At 43.0% G+C, this 19,925-nt stretch overlaps 1 protein-coding gene across 4 annotated transcripts in view; it reads left to right on the top strand.

Annotated features, from left to right (window-relative positions):
* The window catches only part of LOC126261483 (glutamine--fructose-6-phosphate aminotransferase [isomerizing] 1-like), a 162,073-nt gene that overhangs the window by 80,406 nt on the left and 61,742 nt on the right, over positions 1-19,925 (top strand). For all 4 annotated transcript variants that reach the window (XM_049958548.1, XM_049958547.1, XM_049958545.1 and 1 more), the window contains exon 2: positions 19,132-19,329. In XM_049958548.1, coding sequence (XP_049814505.1) covers positions 19,132-19,329 — 198 coding nt within the window. The remainder of the gene's footprint in view (positions 1-19,131; positions 19,330-19,925) is intronic.

Raw genomic sequence — 19,925 nt, 5'->3', positions numbered from 1 at the left:
AATCGGTAAGCGGATCTAAATCCCCTATTCAGTCACTCGTTGACCACGATGGCACCGAAACAGAGGACGACCGAAGAAAGGCAGAAATACTGAATTCAGTGTTCCGAAACTGTTTCACTGCGGAAAATCGTAACACGGTCCCTGACTTCAGCCGTCGCACGGACGCCAAAATGGAAAATATTGAAATAAACGATATCGGAATTGAAAAACAACTGCTATCACTTAGTAGCGGAAAAGCATCCGGACCAGACGAGATACCCTTAAGATTCTACAGTGATTATGCTAAAGAACTTGCCCCCTTTCTATCAGCAATTTATCGTAGATCTCTGGAAGAACGTAAAGTACCTAGCGACTGGAAGAAAGCACAGGTCGTTCCCATTTTCAAGAAGGGTCATAAATCAGATGCGAATAATTATAGGCCTATTTCACTTACGTCAATCTGTTGTAGAATAATGGAACATGTTTTGTGTTCTCGTATTATGACGTTCTTAGATAATACAAATCTCCTTCATCATAACCAACATGGATTCCGCAAACAGAGATCATGTGAAACCCAGCTCGCCCTATTTGCCCAAGAAATTCACAGTGCCGTAGACACTGGCGAGCAGATTGATGCCGTATTCCTGGACTTCAGGAAGGCATTTGATACGGTTCCGCACTTACGTTTAGTGAAAAAAATACGTGCTTACGGAATATCGGACCAGGTTTGTGATTGGATTCAGGATTTCCTAGAAGAAAGAACACAACATGTCATTCTTAACGGTTCAAAATCTGCAGATGTAGAGGTAATTTCGGGAGTACCGCAAGGAAGCGTGATAGGACCTTTATTGTTTACAATATACATAAATGACTTAGTTGACAACATCGGTAGCTCCGTGAGGCTATTTGCAGATGACACGGTTGTCTACAAGAAAGTAGCAACATCAGAAGACTCGTACGTACTCCAGGAAGACCTGCAGAGGATTAATGAATGGTGCGACAGCTGGCAGCTTTCCCTAAATGTAGATAAATGTAATATAATGCGCATACATAGGGGCAGAAATCCATTCCAGTACGATTATGCCATAGGTGGTAAATCATTGGAAGCGGTAACGACCGTAAAATACTTAGGAGTTACTATCCGGAGCGATCTGAAGTGGAATGATCACATAAAACAAATAGTGGGAAAAGCAGGCGCCAGGTTGAGATTCATAGGAAGAATTCTAAGAAAATGTGACTCATCGACGAAAGAAGTAGCTTACAAAACGCTTGTTCGTCCGATTCTTGAGTATTGCTCATCAGTATGGGACCCTTACCAGGTTGGATTAATAGAAGAGATAGACATGATCCAGCGAAAAGCAGCGCGATTCGTCATGGGGACATTTAGTCAGCGCGAGAGCGTTACGGAGATGCTGAACAAGCTCCAGTGGCAGACACTTCAAGAAAGGCGTTACGCAATACGGAGAGGTTTATTATCGAAATTACGAGAGAGCACATTCCGGGAAGAGATGGGCAACATATTACTACCGCCCACATATATCTCGCGTAATGATCACAACGAAAAGATCCGAGAAATTAGAGCAAATACGGAGACTTACAAGCAGTCGTTCTTCCCACGCACAATTCGTGAATGGAACAGGGAAGGGGGGATCAGATAGTGGTACAATAAGTACCCTCCGCCACACACCGTAAGGTGGCTCGCGGAGTATAGATGTAGATGTAGATGTAGATAGTGTGGTCGATGTTGTACAGGGTGATCAAAAAGTCAGTATAAATTTGAAAACTTAATAAACCACGGAATAATGTAGATAGAGAGGTAAAAATTGACACATATGCTAGGAATGACATGGGGTTTTATTAAAACCAAAAAATTAAGGTTCACAAAATGTCCGACAAATGGAGCGTGAAAGATCTCTTTCGCGCGTCGTTTGGTGATGATCGTGTGCTCAGCCGTCACTTTCGTCATGCTTGGCCTCCCAGGTCCCCAGACCTCAGTCCGTGCGATTATTTGCTTTGGAGTTACCTGAAGTTGCAAGTGTATCGTGATCGACCGACATCTCTAGTGATGCTGAAAGACAACATCCGACGCCAATGCCTCACCATAACTCCGGACATGCTTTACAGTGCAGTTCACAACATTATTCCTCGACTATAGCTATTGTTGAGGAATGATGGTGGACATATTGAGCATTTCCTGTAAAGATCATCATCTTTGCTTTGTCTTACTTTGTTATGCTAATTATTGCTGTTCTGATCAGATGAAGCGCCATCTGTCGGACATTTTTTGAACTTTTGTATTTTTTTGGTTTTAATAAAACCCCATGTCATTCCAAACGTGTGTCAAATTGTAACCTCTCTATCTACATTATTCGGTGATTTATTCAGTTTTCAAATTTATACTGACTTTTTGATCACCCTGTATTTGGAGTTACAGCATAGCAGGAAAAAATCTGAAAAAATAAACAGTGATTTAGTTACACACACACACACACACACACACACAGACACAGAGAGAGAGAGAGAGAGAGAGAGAGAGAGAGAGAGAGGGGACTATTGCGAATTTTTTTTACGTATTTTAATTGTTTACCACATCGGTACAAGACAGGCTACAGTGTCCTTAAACAGCGTCGTGCGGTAGTGATCGAATCTGCCGTGTGTATTACGACACGGGCGGGCGTTTTTCTCGATTGGAGCCCACTTTCACTCTCACCCAGCTGTGCCCGTTGCTCAACTGTGGCGTGGGCTGTATAGGTTGGGTGGGGGGGGGGGGGGGGTCGTTTAAGTTGCCGGAAGGAGGAGAGTGGTTGCGGCAGGTACCAGGCTGACTGCAGCGTGCGCCAGCTTTCTGCCACAAATGTCAAGGCTTTTGCAATGCACATTTATGAGTACTTCTCCCGTTAGCGACGTTCAAGCGACCCAGTGACTGCTGTCTCCGATTGGATGTTTAGCGCCACTCCTCTCGCTTTCACAAGCAGCGGCGCTCTTGTGCTTTGGCATGCTGTCTTTGGGATGGCTCATGACTTTTTTTTGCGTCAGGTATCCATAAGGCAGTGTTTCCCAAATTGTGTTCCGCGTAACACTGGCATTCTGCAGGAAATGAATAAGTGCTTCGTGAAAAACTGTTAATAACAAGATGTTTTCTCCGACTTTTTTTCCTTGCATTTTTTAAACTTATTATGATTTCTTTGTTGTCATCTACGATCTAAAATTTAAGTAAACACTGAATAAAACATTTTTTCTAATTTTTAAAAAAATTTCTAATTTTATTAACCTTCAAAATAAACAGGTTTTCTATCAAAGTAAAGGCTTTTCCAGGTGTTCCGTCAGAGGAAAAGTTTGGATACCCCTGCCATAAGGTACCATGTTTCATGGCCAATCCCTGCGAGGAGAGGGCTCACTATTTCTTGTTTCTTGTGGCGAAAGAGTTAATGGTGCGCCATATTTGCGAGCTTTCAGAAACGTACCTAAGAAATTACACTTGAAAGGCGATGAGACAGGACGAGAAGAAGAAGCGAAACTGCTTGTTTACAAACGTCTTAACGTGTGAGATCTAAATATGGATGAAATAAAACGTGTAGGACATGTCGTAACAAAAGTAATGCAAGGAATTATTCGGCTGGCCCCGGCGGAGGTTAGAGTCCTCCCTCGGGCATGGGTGTGTGTTTGTCCTTAGGATAATTTAGGTTACGTAGTGTGTAAGCTTAGGGATTGATGACCTTAGCAGTTAAGTCCCATAAGATTTCACACACATTTGAACATTTGAACAAGCAATTATTCCTGTAGTAGCGAAATAACCGTGGACCTCTTTTCAAGTAAGACTGCATTTAGGACGTTTCAGATTGATTCTTATATGAAACGAAAAACTTCTTTAAATGGAAATGACTGTTAATAACTAGTAACTATTTTTAATTTTATTTTATAAGTTATTTTAATATTGCCGGCAGTTTAATCTAATATTTTGATGTGTCTCTCTTTCTACAAATTGTACGCGGGTTGCGAGTTATAGTGACAGCTATTTGTTTACAACTACACAAAACTGATACATTTTTCAAAGTTTCCCGGTCCTTCAGAGCAGTCGCCAGCATTGTGTATAATCCATTTTCCTGCAAAATGTTGAGCGGGTCCTGGATAAAACGTAGCCACTTCTTTCTCTAAGCTGATTGCAGGCTGCTTTCAAAAAATGAACTGGTTGGAGAAAGAAGCGATGGCAGTTTCTGCGGCACTCGCCCACCTTTTTCTGCACAATCTCGGGCGCGTATGGCGCAAGTTGGGGCTGTTTTCTTCGCTCGATGGGGCTGAGAAATGCTGTACCGTTTACCACCCCCACTTGAACTTAGTTATTAAATAGAAGGAAGCACTTCATGGCATTTTCTTCAGAATTGTTACAGAGATTCGCCGGCACTCGAACTATCAGCACAGCTGGCGCTGCTAAGGGTATCCTACGACTTCTACATCGCTGGCAACGGATTATACACGTTGCTCGTGACAACTTCGAAGGACAGAAAAGTTTGCAACTTATAGCTGTTGTGTAAAAATTGTAAATAAATAATTGTCATAGATCCAACCCTCGCCTACACTCATCAGATAAGATACAGTTTAGTACTGTTTAGTTCCTTGCTGTACGGGATCACGTTCCATGCAAACAGTTACGAGGCCGACTGCAGCTCTTGCACGGTATATTAAGTTTCGAAGTTAACGTCAGAAGCCGCTACTTACCACAGCTCCCTCCCATTCTCCGCCCCCCCCCCCCCCCCCCAACACACACACATACTTCGGAAACGAGTTTGGGTTTCTATCTATACATCCATCAGCGTACTTCGTTTTCAAATTCACAATTGTTTTTACATAATTCTCTTTAGTTTTCAACCAATTATATTATCTAAATTAAACTGGACAGTTGGAAAAAGATTTGATTAAAACGCATGTCTGTGAGAGTGAGTATGAGTGTGTGACACAGAGCAGAAGTTCAGAATAAGACATTTTTGTTCAGGTTATCAGGTCGATACTCCTGCGATGCGTAGAAGCGTATGCAAAATTATTTCTTCTAATCGTTCCTTGTTACATACATTACCGTTTCCTGTGGAGCCGTCGAAGGTCAGCAAATTTTTTAGTCTGCTGTAAACCACAGTAGGTTAAATGGAATTGTTTGTGGATAATGTTGCTTGTTTAACACGGGAAGATAATTCTGATCTTGATTAGATTATTGCAGTTCCTTCTTTATCAAAATATTTTGTCTCAACTGCACAGTAGCGCTTTGTACAGATAAACTTAATTGTTTTCTGAAGTTTGACAACTCTGTGCGTCAGATAAACAGATGCGGTGGCTGGATTAAACTCTCTGATACTTCAGTGTAGAGTCCATGGAAACATGAGCAAAACAACATGGTACTATTTTGTTCGTGATGGTCTCGTATATGTTTTATGCAGATCGGGAGCAATGTTTCACTTTTACTAACACTCTACTGCATTATTTTGGTCACTACTAGGGTTTCTCGTATGAAACCCGTCAGAACGATGCTAGTGCTTAGGACAACGATGCTGCAATTTGATGTCTTTCTGCGTAATACCTTGCCGAGAGAGGAGGTTAAGATTAAAAGAAGACTATACTTGGCGTACCGTTTTTCATTTGACCTCAAGTGTACGAATAGCTCCCTGCCTTCCAAAGAAAGGAAAGGAAGATTAATGTTCCAAATCCGGGCGACAAAGATGCCATTGGTGGCGAGACACTAGGTCGGATTAGATAAGGATGCTGCAGGAAATTGACTGTGCACGTTTCAAAAGAACCACTCCAGCATTTGCCATAAGTACTTTGAGTAAACTTACGAGAATATACAGTAAATATGGGTGGCCGGGTGTGATTTGACCCCCCCCCCCTCCTCCCGAGTGTGATGCTTTCCGAAACACACAGCCGGCCGGAGTGGCCGAGCGGTTAAAGGCGCTACAGTCTGGAACCGCACGACCACTACGGTCGCAGATTCGAATCCTGCCTCGGGCATGGATGTGTGTGATGTCCTTAGGTTAGTTAGGTTTAAGTAGTTCTAAGTTCTAGGGGACTTATGACCACAGCAGTTGAGTCCCATAGTGCTCAGAGCCATTTGAACCATTTCCGAAACACAGCAGCACACTTGTCTTACCGGCAGACACTGCTCTCTTGCGCTGTGCTGTGTATTTATGGATTCAAAATTCAAATGGCTCTGAGCACTATGGGACTCAACATCTTAGGTCATAAGTCCCCTAGAACTTAGAACTACTTAAACCTAACTAACCTAAGGACATCACACACACCCATGCCCGAGGCAGGATTCGAACCTGCGACCGTAGCAGTCCCGCGGTTCCGGACTGCAGCGCCAGAACCGCTAGAACACCGCGGCCGGCTTTATGGATTCCTACACCAACAATTACAGATACCGAACAATTCGGTAAGAATGAAGAACGCATTGTCCAAGTCCTGCGGACACTATTTTTGTTCAACTCTCTTCATGTTATTGTGAATAAGAAAAGCGGATCAATCGAACAATCGTCTGAACACCTCCTTACTTAACCAGGAATCGTCGTTACCTATTTAGGTGTGGCATCTGTAGCCCGTTACTAAGAATGAATGCGACATTTTTTTTCATTTAGGCTGTATGTTTATTGAGATTTCTTCGAAGTATCACAACTAGTTCCGACTTCTTCATCTTTCTTAAAGTGTTATGTATTAGCCTATTACGTCCTCTTACACAGTGCCTCTGTTGCTTGTCGTTAGTTTCTGTATGATTTTCTCCACATCCTTCTTGATCAACGTATTGATTCGTTGTTGTTTGAGGCACTATAATGTAATTAATTTGTATGATGACCACTTCATTTGTTTCTACGCGCCTTAATATGTTCATTCATGCTTTTAAGTCCTAAGTCGTGACCAAGTCTTATATTCCTTATCATATAAAATATTTGTTGCCAACTGTTCTCCTTGAAAACTTCTTTCTGAAGCTTGTATTCTACGTTTATTTCCAGCTATATATGTCCAAGTCTCAGTGCTATAACGTAAGGCAGACGATATTGCCACTGTTTTGTAGAGCTTCATTAGGGTTTCTTTCCACTTTTTTATTCAGTGTTCTGCAATGCCTTCAGAAACCACGTGGAGATTTTCATGTTCTCTCATTCGGTATCTGTTAGTCCTACAGAAAAAAATGACCAGGACCTTTTTGTAGAAAATTTAATGTGGTTACATTTCGTATTAGGATACGTCTTCGCTGAAGGCACCAGTTTTCGAGTTATTCAAGACGAATGCATTTGAAGGTCACTTTTATACGTTTTTATTCAATAGCTCGAAATCAGCAGCATCCAGCAAAAACGTATGCCAGTACAAAATTTAACTACATTATATTTCCTATGAAAAGCTCCAGTTTATTTTTTCTATAGAACGAACAGTCTGCGCATAATGAGTGAGAGAATGTGAAAAGCTTGTGTGTGGTATTTGAAGGTGATGCGGGTTGAATAAAATCCATAGGTAGGGGCAGCTGAATCATAGTGTATAGTCCTATTAATAAAATAGAATTCTTCTTTCTGTCGGCATGTCTTTTTCGTTTGTGAGGGAAATAGTATTTAACAAAAGCTCGTTCTCTCTCTCTCTCTCTCTCTCTCTCTATTTTCTGGTCGTTTATTAAAATTTTGCTTTGGACCAGACCTTGACCTTTAAAAGCTACGACATTTGTTATTTGCGTAGACATTGTTAAGTTATCTTGACAGTTGCATTTAATTTATAAATAGGTTTTTAAGAGAGTCCCCGCTGTCGGCTATAAGAATTTAGTCTCAGGAAAGAGTTTTGTCATTTATTTGCGACTTAAAAAACCGTTTTTAAGTGTTCACCTCTACTTAAAGGTAGGGTCCTGTAACGTTACGATACCAAATAATAAGCCAATTCTGCTGAAGACTACAAGCTGCAGAGTATGCTTTCACGATGGGTATTTATATTCTTGGTGACATTGGTTTTATGTGCATTAGGCCGTGGTCTAAGGCATGTTTTCGTCGCAAACGTTCCGCGCCCTAATGCGGGAGACAGTCTCAGCTGCTATAAAGATATATTCGTTAATTTTCAAACATAACCTTGTTTAACTGGCCCCCTTGAGTGACAAAATGGTTTTTTTTTTCTGCTTGACAGTGAAATACATGTCGTTATGTACTCTTCGGGGATAGTAATGAATAAAACTGCTCAATTCATTATGTACCTCCAAGTTGCCCCTGAGTTCATGGGGTGGTATAAATTTAACCAATAGTTCAAATGGCTCTGAGCACTATGCGATTTAACTTCTGAGGTCATCAGTCGCCTAGAACTTAGAACTAATTAAACCTAACTAACCTAAGGACATCACACACATCCATGCCCGAGGCAGGATTCGAACCTGCGACCGTAGCGGTCGCTCGGTTCCAGACTGTAGCGCCTAGAACCGCACGGCCACTTCGGCAGCCGCTAAATTTAACCAATGAATCAGGAGCATACATGCGGTAGTTCCAGCGGTCTTTATACTTACTAGTGTTACGTAAACAGTTAACTTAGATCTTCATAGCCTCTGAGGGTGAATGAAATGAGTGATCCGTTTTTATAATTAGGTTCACAGTTGCTGTCACAGGAGCCAGCTGTGTGCGCGTCGTTCAAACTCAGATTGAACGATGGTAGCAACTGTCCACCTGTAATTTACATCTGAATATGAGCAATACCAAATGTTACGTAAATTTGGAGAACTTGCATTAGAGGAAAACAGTGCAACGGTTAGGCTGCTAGCATCGATTATGTCGCAGAGGGAACATGAGAACCAGACGCGAGAGTTAAGGCTCGTACTGAGGTGTGCAGTCATGTTTCGTTCACTTAAAACGCGAGTGGAATTCGTCATAAAATCGATAATATTGGTACATAGGGCCTCCGCCATGCACATTACAGTGGCTTGCGGAGTACAAGTGTAGATACAGATATACACGTGGAATGAGGGGACAAGCTCTGCCTACCTTACACAGTGTCTGTCACCACGATCCGAAAAAAGTTGTGAGCGATCGGGGTCATTATTTTTCTAAGTGACGTGGTTAGAAATGCGTGTTCCATTAAACCCGGCGGGACTCTAATTGCCGTATTACTTTTTGGGAATAGTTTACTGCACCAAGTGACACGGAAATGAGACACGTGTTGAGTTCCTTGTTGAGGTAGGAGAACCGCCACTGAGTCACAAGGAAAAAACTTGTGAATAAATTCGTGTTTACACGAATCTCACAGTCAGAACAATCTTTAATCAAGAGGCTCGTGAAGTATTGTTCAGACACCGGAAAATGTAACTACTTTTGTGAAAATAGAAAGTCGCTGACTATGAAATCGCTTGATATTCTACAAAGTAACTGGCAATTGACTCAACAATTAGTAGGTTATGATTTTCTGCTGGGCAAAAACTGGCAATTGACTGTAAATGAATCGTGTGAAATCATCCACATGAGTGCTAAAAGGAATCTAGTAAATTTCGATTATAGGAGAAATCACACAAATCTAAAGGCTGTAAACTCAACTAAAAACTTAAGGATTACAACTACTAATAACGTAAACTGGAACGATCACATAGATGATGTGGGGAAAGCAAACCGCTACGCGGAGGCGCCATGTCACTAATCGTGCGGCCCCTCCCGCCGGAGGTTCGAGTCCTCCCTTGGGCATGGGTGTGACTGTTGTCCTTAGCGTTAAGTAGTGTGTAAGTCTAGGGGCCGATGACCTCAGCAGTTTGGTCCCTTAGGAATTTAACACACATCTGAACATTTGAAAGCAAGCCAAAGACTACGATTTATTGGCAGTACACCTTCAAAGTGTAACAGGTCTACTAAAAAGACTGCTTACACTACGTTTGTCTGCCCTCTTCTGGAGCATTGCTGCCGGATCCGCATCAGATAGGACTGACGGAGGATATCGAAAAAGTTCAAAGAAGGGCAGCTCGTTTTGCACTATCGCGAAATAGAGGATAAAGTGCCACGGATATACACTCCTGGAAATGGAAAAAAGAACACATTGACACCGGTGTGTCAGACCCACCATACTTGCTCCGGACACTGCGAGAGGGCTGTACAAGCAATGATCACACGCACGGCACAGCGGACACACCAGGAACCGCGGTGTTGGCCGTCGAATGGCGCTAGCTGCGCAGCATTTGTGCACCGCCGCCGTCAGTGTCAGCCAGTTTGCCGTGGCATACGGAGCTCCATCGCAGTCTTTAACACTGGTAGCATGCCGCGACAGCGTGGACGTGAACCGTATGTGCAGTTGACGGACTTTGAGCGAGGGCGTATAGTGGGCATGCGGGAGGCCGGGTGGACGTACCGCCGAATTGCTCAACACGTGGGGCGTGAGGTCTCCACAGTACATCGATGTTGTCGCCAGTGGTCGGCGGAAGGTGCACGTGCCCGTCGACCTGGGACCGGACTGCAGCGACGCACGGATGCACGCCAAGACCGTAGGATCCTACGCAGTGCCGTAGGGGACCGCACCGCCACTTCCCAGCAAATTAGGGACACTGTTGCTCCTGGGGTATCGGCGAGGACCATTCGCAACCGCCTCCATGAAGCTGGGCTACGGTCCCGCACACCGTTACGCCGTCTTCCGCTCACGCCCCAACATCGTGCAGCCCGCCTCCAGTGGTGTCGCGACAGGCGTGAATGGAGGGACGAATGGAGACGTGTCGTCTTCAGCGATGAGAGTCGCTTCTGCCTTGGTGCCAATGATGGTCGTATGCGTGTTTGGCGCCGTGCAGGTGAGCGCCACAATCAGGACTGGATACGACCGAGGCACACAGGGCCAACACCCGGCATCATGGTGTGGGGAGCGATCTCCTACACTGGCCGTACACCACTGGTGATCGTCGAGGGGACACTGAATAGTGCACGGTACATCCAAACCGTCATCGAACCCATCGTTCTACCATTCCTAGACCGGCAAGGGAACTTGCTGTTCCAACAGGACAATGCACGTCCGCATGTATCCCGTGCCACCCAACGTGCTCTAGAAGGTGTAAGTCAACTACCCTGGCCAGCAAGATCTCCGGATCTGTCCCCCATTGAGCATGTTTGGGACTGGATGAAGCGTCGTCTCACGCGGTCTGCACGTCCAGCACGAACGCTGGTCCAACTGAGGCGCCAGGTGGAAATGGCATGGCAAGCCGTTCCAGCATCTCTACGATCGTCTCCATGGGAGAATAGCAGCCTGCATTGCTGCGAAAGCTGGATATACACTGTACTAGTGCCGACATTGTGCATGCTCTGTTGCCTGTGTCTATGTGCCTGTGGTTCTGTCAGTGTGATCATGTGATGTATCTGACCCCAGGAATGTGTCAATAAAGTTTCCCCTTCCTGGCACAATGAATTCGCGGTGTTCTTATTTCAGTTTCCAGTAGTGTATACGCGAATTGGGGTGGCAGTCATCAAAACAACGGCGTTTTCCCATGTGGCAGGACCTTCTCGTGAAATTTCAGCCACCAACTTTCTTCTTTGAATGTGAAAACATTTGGCTCACACCTACATAGAGAGAAACGATCATTACAATAAAATAAATCAGAGCTGGCACGAAAAGATTTACTGTAAGTGCTCGTTCTTCTCGCGCTCTATTGGAGAGTGGAACGGTGGAGAAGTAGCTTGAAGGTGGTTCGATGAACGGCCTGCCAGGCATTTAATTCTGAATTGCAGAGTAATCACGTAAATGCTGATGCAGAATGATGGACCTTGTTTGACAGTAAAATACGGAAGTATGAAATCTTACCAGAATTCGTAACCATGCTCAACTGTCCAGTGAAAGCGTACTAATTTTTGATAACATCAACATATATAGATTATCTAAACTTAAAGACTGAAATCAACGTCTTGCTTAATACTATCTTCCTGAATTCGACGAAGATTTATACGGGTTAATGTCGACAGCGACAAAGTATGTTGAGTAATATAGAACCCTGCAGAAAATCATTACCTATTAAGTGTTGTCATGTTAAATCTCTCTCCTTGTTTAGAGCAGTTAACGAAGGGCTTAGCAGAATAATACCACGTAAATATGATGGATGTCTATATAGAGACAATGACAATAAATAAGGGAAAAAGAATGTCGTGGTTGTGCCAGGACTGACATTTGAGTGCTGATAGCAAGCGCCGCTGTCGAGACGGCTAGCCGTTAGGAGGATTCACAGCAAGGGTGGCGCCCCCCGCGCCTGCGCTAGGCGACTGCAGCCGCGGTGGCGCGCGCGAGCCCCTGGTAACGGGTCCGCGCCGGCTGCTCACCTTGGCGACGTACCACGTTTGCTAGCTCGGCTAGCGGTCTGCCGCCGCAAGGTCATGCAGCTGTGCCGGGCTGGCCTTGGGATGCCGCCGAGGCTGTTGCCTGCTGTACACCTCGTAAGCTAGCCACCGCGTGTGGGCTTGTGTGACTTGAGCGGAGATGGAATGTGATGAAATTTCTGTGGAGCCCAAGACACTCCAGGTGGTTTTTCGCTTTCACATTAATTCGCTTCGCCAACGCAACAACCAAACTACCACCTTCTAACGTAACCTTGCCCTCCGGCTAATCTACCTATCAGCTTTTCACCACAAACTAGTTTTTTGCTCTCGCAAACACTGTCACCTTCTAACCTACGCTAGCCCTTGGGCTAAGCTACAGATCAATTTGTCATCACAACCAGGTTTTAGGGTTTCCTATTCGTTTGCTTCGCCAACTCACAACCAAACTGCCACATTCCAAACTAACCTAGTCATCATCTAAACCAGCCTGAAACCGCTAAAACCGAAGTTAATTGTCATAAAAAGTGACCGCTTTTTCAACCTTTCAGCATGTCTTAAAATTAATCCCTAGTGACACGTGTCATAGACTATAACATGTAGGGCTACACTGTTAGACAGGAAACGAATTCCTGGTGTGATTTGTATGCTATCGGTGAAAAGCCGCTTATCCCAGCAAGAGACCCAGGCTCTGCAGAAATGTCTCTCCACAGAAATGAAACTTCCTGGCAGATTAAAACTGTGTGCCAGACCGAGACTCGAACTCGGGACCTTTGCCTTTTGCGGGCAAGTGCTCTCCCAAGCACTACTTGGTCACTTGCCTGCGAAAGGCAAAGGTCCCGAGTTCGAGTCTCGGTCCAGCACACAATTTTAATCTTCCAGGAAGTTTCATATCAGTGCACACTCCGCTGCAGAGTGAAAATCTCATTATGGAAACATCCCCCAGGCTGTCGCTAAGCTATGTCTCCGCAATATCCTTTCTTTTAGGAGTGCTAGTTCTGCAAGGTTCGCAGGAGAGCTTCTGTAAAGTTTGGAAGGTAGGAGATGAGGTACTGGCAGAAGTAAAGCTGTGAGGACGGGGCGTGAGTCGTGCTCGGGTATCTCAAATGGTAGAGCACTTGCCTGCAAAAGGCAAAGGTTCCGAGTTAGAGTGTCTGGCACACAGTTTTAATCTGCCAGGAAGTTTCATATCAGCGCACACTCCGCTGCAGAGTGAAAATCTCATTCTTGCTCTCCACAGAAATGTCACTCCGCACAGTTACTGGAACCCCACTTTTGTCGTCCCATCCACTTTTAAGTGCGTATCCAGCGAGGGGCAGGGGACAATAGGGGGAAGCTCCCCCTCCCCCTCAGGAAATAAAAACAACGCAAACCAAACTCGCATTGCTCCACCGAACACTGAGACACATAACTTGGTTTAACTAGAACATGAAATGGGAACTGATTAGTATCAAGTTTACTGTCATGAAATCTCAACATTATTTCGTGTCATTCACCACAAAACCAGCACGAGCTATCGCTGCCCCTCCCCTACCCTCTAGCCCAGTTCGCGTTTTCTCACGTGACACCCTGAAGGCAATGAATCAAGACTGTCATGTCGATGTTTTATTTCTTAATTTCCGAAAATCATTTGAACTAGTACCACACTTACGCATATTATCAGAAGTATGGTGGGTATCACGCGAAATTTGCGATTGGATTGAGGGTTTTTTTTTGGAAGGGAGGACGCAGTAAGTTATCTTGGATGGAGAGACACCGACAGATGCAGAAGTAACGTGAGACAGCCTCAGGCAAGTGTGTGCGAGACCATTGCTGTTCATGTTGTGCGGGGTGTTTCAACAAGAATGACTTATTTCAGAATGCCATATTTATTCATAAAAACATACTAAAAACATGGGATTGATTGAAAAAGACATAATCGTAAAATTTTTAACTGTGCTATTACAAATGTTCTGTGTGTCCACTAGCAGCAGCATGAAGAGCTGTTAGACGATAGCTAAATTCGTCATAAACTTTACACAGTGTATCTGCTTTTACAGAAGTTACGGCGGCTGTTATTTTGTTCTTCTTTTCTCGTATCTCACGAGGCAAAGGGGAGATGAACACACTCCCCTTTACATATCCCCACAAGTAACAATCGCATGGGGTCATGTCTGGCGATCTTGGAGGCAAAGAATGCAGGGCAGTGTTTCGGGGTCCAGTGCGCCCTATCCAGCGTTGAGCCAGAATGTCACTGAGAAATTGGTATACGCTGTGTGCCAGTCTGGTGGAGCTCCTCCTGTTGGAAAAGGAAGTCTCTTGAGGTTGTGGAAAAAAACCATCCCTGCATCATTTGAAGATATCTCATTCCAATCACTGTTTTTTCCTCGAAAAATTCTTTCCACCGTGCCATCGGAAGTGCGAGGTCGACCTGGACTCTTACCTCTGCACAAACATCCTTTCTCTTCAGATTGGCGATATCAACGACGAATGTGTCTGGATGCAGGTCGCCGAAAACCACGCTGGACCGAAATTACTGACCCACTCTTCGCAAATTGCAGCACATAGAACACCTAATATTGAGCGGATGCCATCTTACTTTTGACTGACTGCAAGCTAAGATGCATTGACTGCCATCTAAAGGCGATTTTCTGAAACTCTAGGTCACGCCCGTTCAAACAGCACACATTTCCTTGCCGGCACGTTCCCATGATTAATAATTATTACCGTCCATAAACACGCCCTGTATATTAATGACCTGGCAAACATTATTAACAGTAACTTCAGACTTTTTGCAGATTATGTTGCTGTCTATAATGAAGAACCACCCGAAGAATGGTGCATAAATGTTCAATCAGATCTCGATATTATTTGAATTTGGTGCAGTAATTGGCAAGCAATTTGTTTTAACTGTACAGAATTGTGAAATTCTACACTTCAGTTACGATGTAGTAAAAAAAAAAAAATTGATTAATTATTTTGTGTAGAGAAAACTTACGTTAAGGTGACATGTTCCACATCATTATGAAATGTACTTATCTATGGAACAAGTGTATATATATATATATATATATATATATATATATATATATATATATATATATATATATATAATCAAAAAACTAGGACGCCTCGCGGTGTTGAATTATGAATGATACAGAGGTCTCTTTCCATTATAAAGCGGTTAATACTACGCGACGTGAGATAGTCGTGATACCCTCACATTCTGAAGGAGCAGCGTTTAAATTCTCTTGCGTTTCCATGCAAATGCTGCCGTAGGTTCATAACAAAGGAAGATCTAAAAACTTAAGAGCTTGTATCTAACGAACGGACCAAAATAATCGTTCCTAATGTAGACAGCTGGTTTGTATGCTTGGCTTTGCAAGCCATCGTATGGTGTGTGTGGCGGAGGGCATTTTGTGTATTCATTGTCACTTCACATAAACACCCCCCCCCCCCCCCCTCTTTCTCAGTTCGCCGTCGGGGAGAGTGATTGTTGCCGTTAGAGACTGAGCACAAGCCCAAGTTGGGCAACTGGCCGCTGTGGTTTTGGAGTAGCGCCGCCACCTCTGAAGCAGTATCACCTCATGTGGGAACTTTTTTACTGAACTGTGCCATTGTTGTGAACACTTTTGGAAAAAATTTATAATCAAAGTTGCATTGGCTTTGCTTCGGTAAAAATTGAGTTTCACTCCTTCACAGAGAAACGCCAGAAATGGACAAATGCTTACGACTTTGTCTTATGTTGGGTAATATGTGTTTAATTTTTAACCTCTTGCAATTCTTATGGAAAACAAATCTTTGAACACGTAAATTTGTACTCCTGAACAAACTTGAAAGTATGAGGGGCATTCAGTAACTAATGCAGCCCTTTCCTTTTCTTTCTCTTCTTTTATTTTACAGCACATTGCTTTTATTCAAGTTTCCAATACCCCATCTTTTGGCTACGCAAGCCAGCTCTTCAATAAAATCTCTGTTCATTGCGATGGCCTGTGTGCCCAAATGGTTTCACACCAGTGGCCGATGTCAGAGCAAACATCTTGCTACATCCCTAACCTTCCCATCATCTTGGTACTGCATCCTGTCAAGTGCATTTTTCACCAGGGCAAACAGATAGAAGTTGGAAGGTAGGAGATCCAGGCTATAAGGAGAATGAGGAAGAACAGTCCAATGAAGTTTTGTGAGCTCCTCTTGGGTGCGTAGACTTGTATAAGGCCTTCGTTGTCATGGAGAAGGAGAAGCTCTTTTGCATTTTTGTGATAATGAACACGCTGAAGTCATTTCTTCATTTTCTTGAGGGTAGCACAACACACTTCAGAGTTAATCATTGCACCATGAGGTAGGACATCAAACAGAATGACTTCTTCAGAGTCCCATAAGTATGTTGCCATGACTCTGCCAGCTGAGGCTGTAGCTCTGAAATTTGCTTTTGAGAAGAGATAGTGTGGCAGCACCCCATGGTATGTTGTTTTGTTTCTGGTTCAAAGTGATGACTCCATGTTACCTCATGTGTGACAATGTTTGACAAAAAATTGTCACAATCAGCTTCCTAATGCACAAGAAACTCTACACAGGTGATCCTTCATTGATTTTTAAGGTCTTCTGCGAGTAACCAAGTGGGCACACAGCTCTGAGCACCCCAGCAGGTGGACAAGTGTGTCAGCACTACCAACTTTGACGTCCAGTTGTGTGCAGCAAGGTGTTTGATTGTGATCCATTGATCACCTTGAATGACAGCATCTGTACATACCAACATTGTAGGAGTCACAGGCGCATGCAAGAGCATGCATGAGATCAGACAGGTTTTGTGACACTGCTGTGATGATGGCAGATGACTTGCCCAATGACTTACTGTGCTTTTGTTCACTTCTAGGTCTTCATAAGCATTTTGCAAGCACTCATGAATATTTGTGATGCTCTGGTTTTCCACCAAAAGAAACAGAATGAGAGCTCTCTGCTTGGGTTATAGACAACAGTTTGAAGGCTACATACTTCATGAAACTACGGGACTTAAGTGGGCATATTCCATGATGTCCCACAACAAATCCCACATTTTTTTGAACAGGAACTGGACAAGAAAAAGGATTTGTTACATTACTTATTGAATACCCCTCGCAGAAGTATGTACGGGCCTAAATAGTTATCACATTCACTGTGTGAACTCCTTATTCTGTAAGTGTAAATACTCTGAGGGAGATGTATTATTGGGCTAGTTAGAAGCCATCAGTTTACAAATCGCTTACAAGTGTAATCTTGCCATTTTGTGTTATGTTACACACACCATCACTAGCTTTAAACCCAGTCTAAGGCATTTCAGCTTGAGCTCCTTTCACACAAGAAGCTGAGAGCTGAAGTGAATAATTCTGCATTGACCTTACTGTCTTTCCACATAAAAGGTGCACAGTTTCATCTTTGCAGTGAGCAAGTGAATGTTGAAATAGTTTAAACATTGATCACAACAACTGGATGTGCTTGCCATTAGTCAGTCTGCATTACAGCACATATTCTATTTGTTTTAAAGTGATAATTGGCAGGGTAGGCTCAGAGTTCAGTTTGCAGCTTGTTGCCTAGTAATAATTGGGTGGGGTGGGGGGGGGGGGGACAGGAGAGAGTAGTTGACCATAAATGCTCATTACTCTAATAAAAACCACCAGTGACCCAAACCTTTGAGATTCCACTGATGCAGAACTGGGGACCTCAGCAAACAGAGAAAAGCTCAACAAATTGTACTTTGCATGAGACACTGTGTTGGCTATATAGCAAAGCAGTGTTGGAAAAAATGAAATTAAACTCTCTGTTTAGTGCTGTTCGTTTTCTGTGGTACAGTTTAATCCAATGATATATGAATGTAAATAGTAGTAATAAATATTTCTAACTTTCCCCTTGAATGTCCAGCACAGAAAAACGATGAGTAAACCAAATAAAATCTAAATTTGAATAGCTGGATGGGAATCTAAACCCTGTTTTTTTTTTTTTTTTTTTTTTTCCCCTGGATGCCTGTCCAAAATGGTGCCACATAGTGTACTAAGGGGGATGCAGTGCTTAATGTGATCATCACATCTGACCAGCAGAAATACTCTAGTTAATATGCAATAGACATTAGTGACTTGTTCAAGAGTATATGTCCAGGCTGTGGGACAGAGCTCACCTGCAGAAATATTTCCAAGTCCAGTCTCCCCATTACTTTAGCATAACTAGTACATAATTGTAATTATTAACTCAATGTCCTCCAAGTGCCTCATTACTAAGATGATTTTAGCAAACCACAACTGTCAGTTGTGGATTTTTTTCCCTGGAATATCAGATAAAATTCAAAATGCCTAAGTATAAAATTAATGACACAAACATTTTTTGTAGAACTATGCTTATTCCAATAATTTTTCTAGTGCCACCTAGATCTGGTAATGATTTGTGTAACATATCAAGACCTGTTATGGTTTGATTGCACATAAAAGTTAGCTGACTGAGTGAGTTAGTTCTCAAATCAGAGGTTGTTAAAACATATCACTTCCAGTACAGCAGTGCCTAGTAAAGCAATGCGACATTAAATCAACCTTCAGGCTGGTGGATTTTATCTTCGCTTCAGTTCAAAATAGTGGTTGTATGAGAGGCTGCTTACACTGACAATTCTTCGTAATGTTAAAATTTCAAAAATAATTTTCAGGGGAAGTGCAGCTGAAAATAATGGCTCTAATTAATATTACAGGGCTATGTGCCTGGTCTGCAGTATAAGATACTAAAATAATGTATTGCTCAGAAAATAAATGTAGAATGTGGAAAACTCTTATGTCTACTAAAGGTCAAAACATTTGCCAGCAAAAATTGCATCCTTAGTGTTGCACATACCGTTCAAGTTGTACATACATTTGCCCTTTAATGACATAATGTTTTATGAAAGGTCTCTCTTCCACAGGAATCTTTGCCTATTTGAACTACCTGACGCCGAAGACAAGGCGTGAGATTCTGGAATTGCTGGTGAATGGTCTGAAGAGGCTGGAGTACCGTGGTTATGACTCTGCTGGAGTGGCCTTGGACTCTGCTGATGGCCAGGACATCGCCATCGTCAAGAAGAGTGGCAAGGTGCAGGCTCTCCAGGATGAGATATTCTCTAGTGAGTGAAGCCTTCAGCACACTCTAAGACGAAATCAAGCATAAGTAACGATTGCAAAGTACTATAGACAGTGCAGGCTCTGCTCGCTTGAAACATTGTTACACCCAGCTTTCTGCTCAGCCCCTTCCATCCTCTCACATACGGTTAAAACTGCAAGGTATTTGTTACCCTAGTAGCACACAAGGAGCAAATGCTCCCAGCAAATACAAAATTCTAAAAAAGTGGACCCACAAAGAAAATAATTATATGTATGATTAAGAATTAGATTTTTATTGTGTCTTAACATACACAAATCATTGTTTTAATCTACAGGAGACTTGTCAGTGCATAATATGTAACTGAGACACATACATAGCGTAAAAAAATCTTAGGTTAGAAACGTGAGTAAAGTTTGGTTTTTAAATAATGATTTAAAAATTTTGTGACAGAATAATAACACTTTTGGACCAGGTTGATAAACATAGTTCCATACAGTGAAGGTTTTTAATTTATATTAAATATTCATAGACATATACTGATGAATCTGAGAGTAGACTTATCATCCAACAGATTAAAACTTGAAATTTTCTTTTTTCCTTATATCACACATACATTAC

This window comes from Schistocerca nitens, chromosome 1 (genome assembly GCF_023898315.1).
Source record: "Schistocerca nitens isolate TAMUIC-IGC-003100 chromosome 1, iqSchNite1.1, whole genome shotgun sequence".
In the NCBI taxonomy this organism is placed as follows: domain Eukaryota; kingdom Metazoa; phylum Arthropoda; class Insecta; order Orthoptera; family Acrididae; genus Schistocerca; species Schistocerca nitens.
Note: the sequence above shows the minus strand (reverse complement) of the source record. Positions and strands in the feature narration are given on the sequence as shown.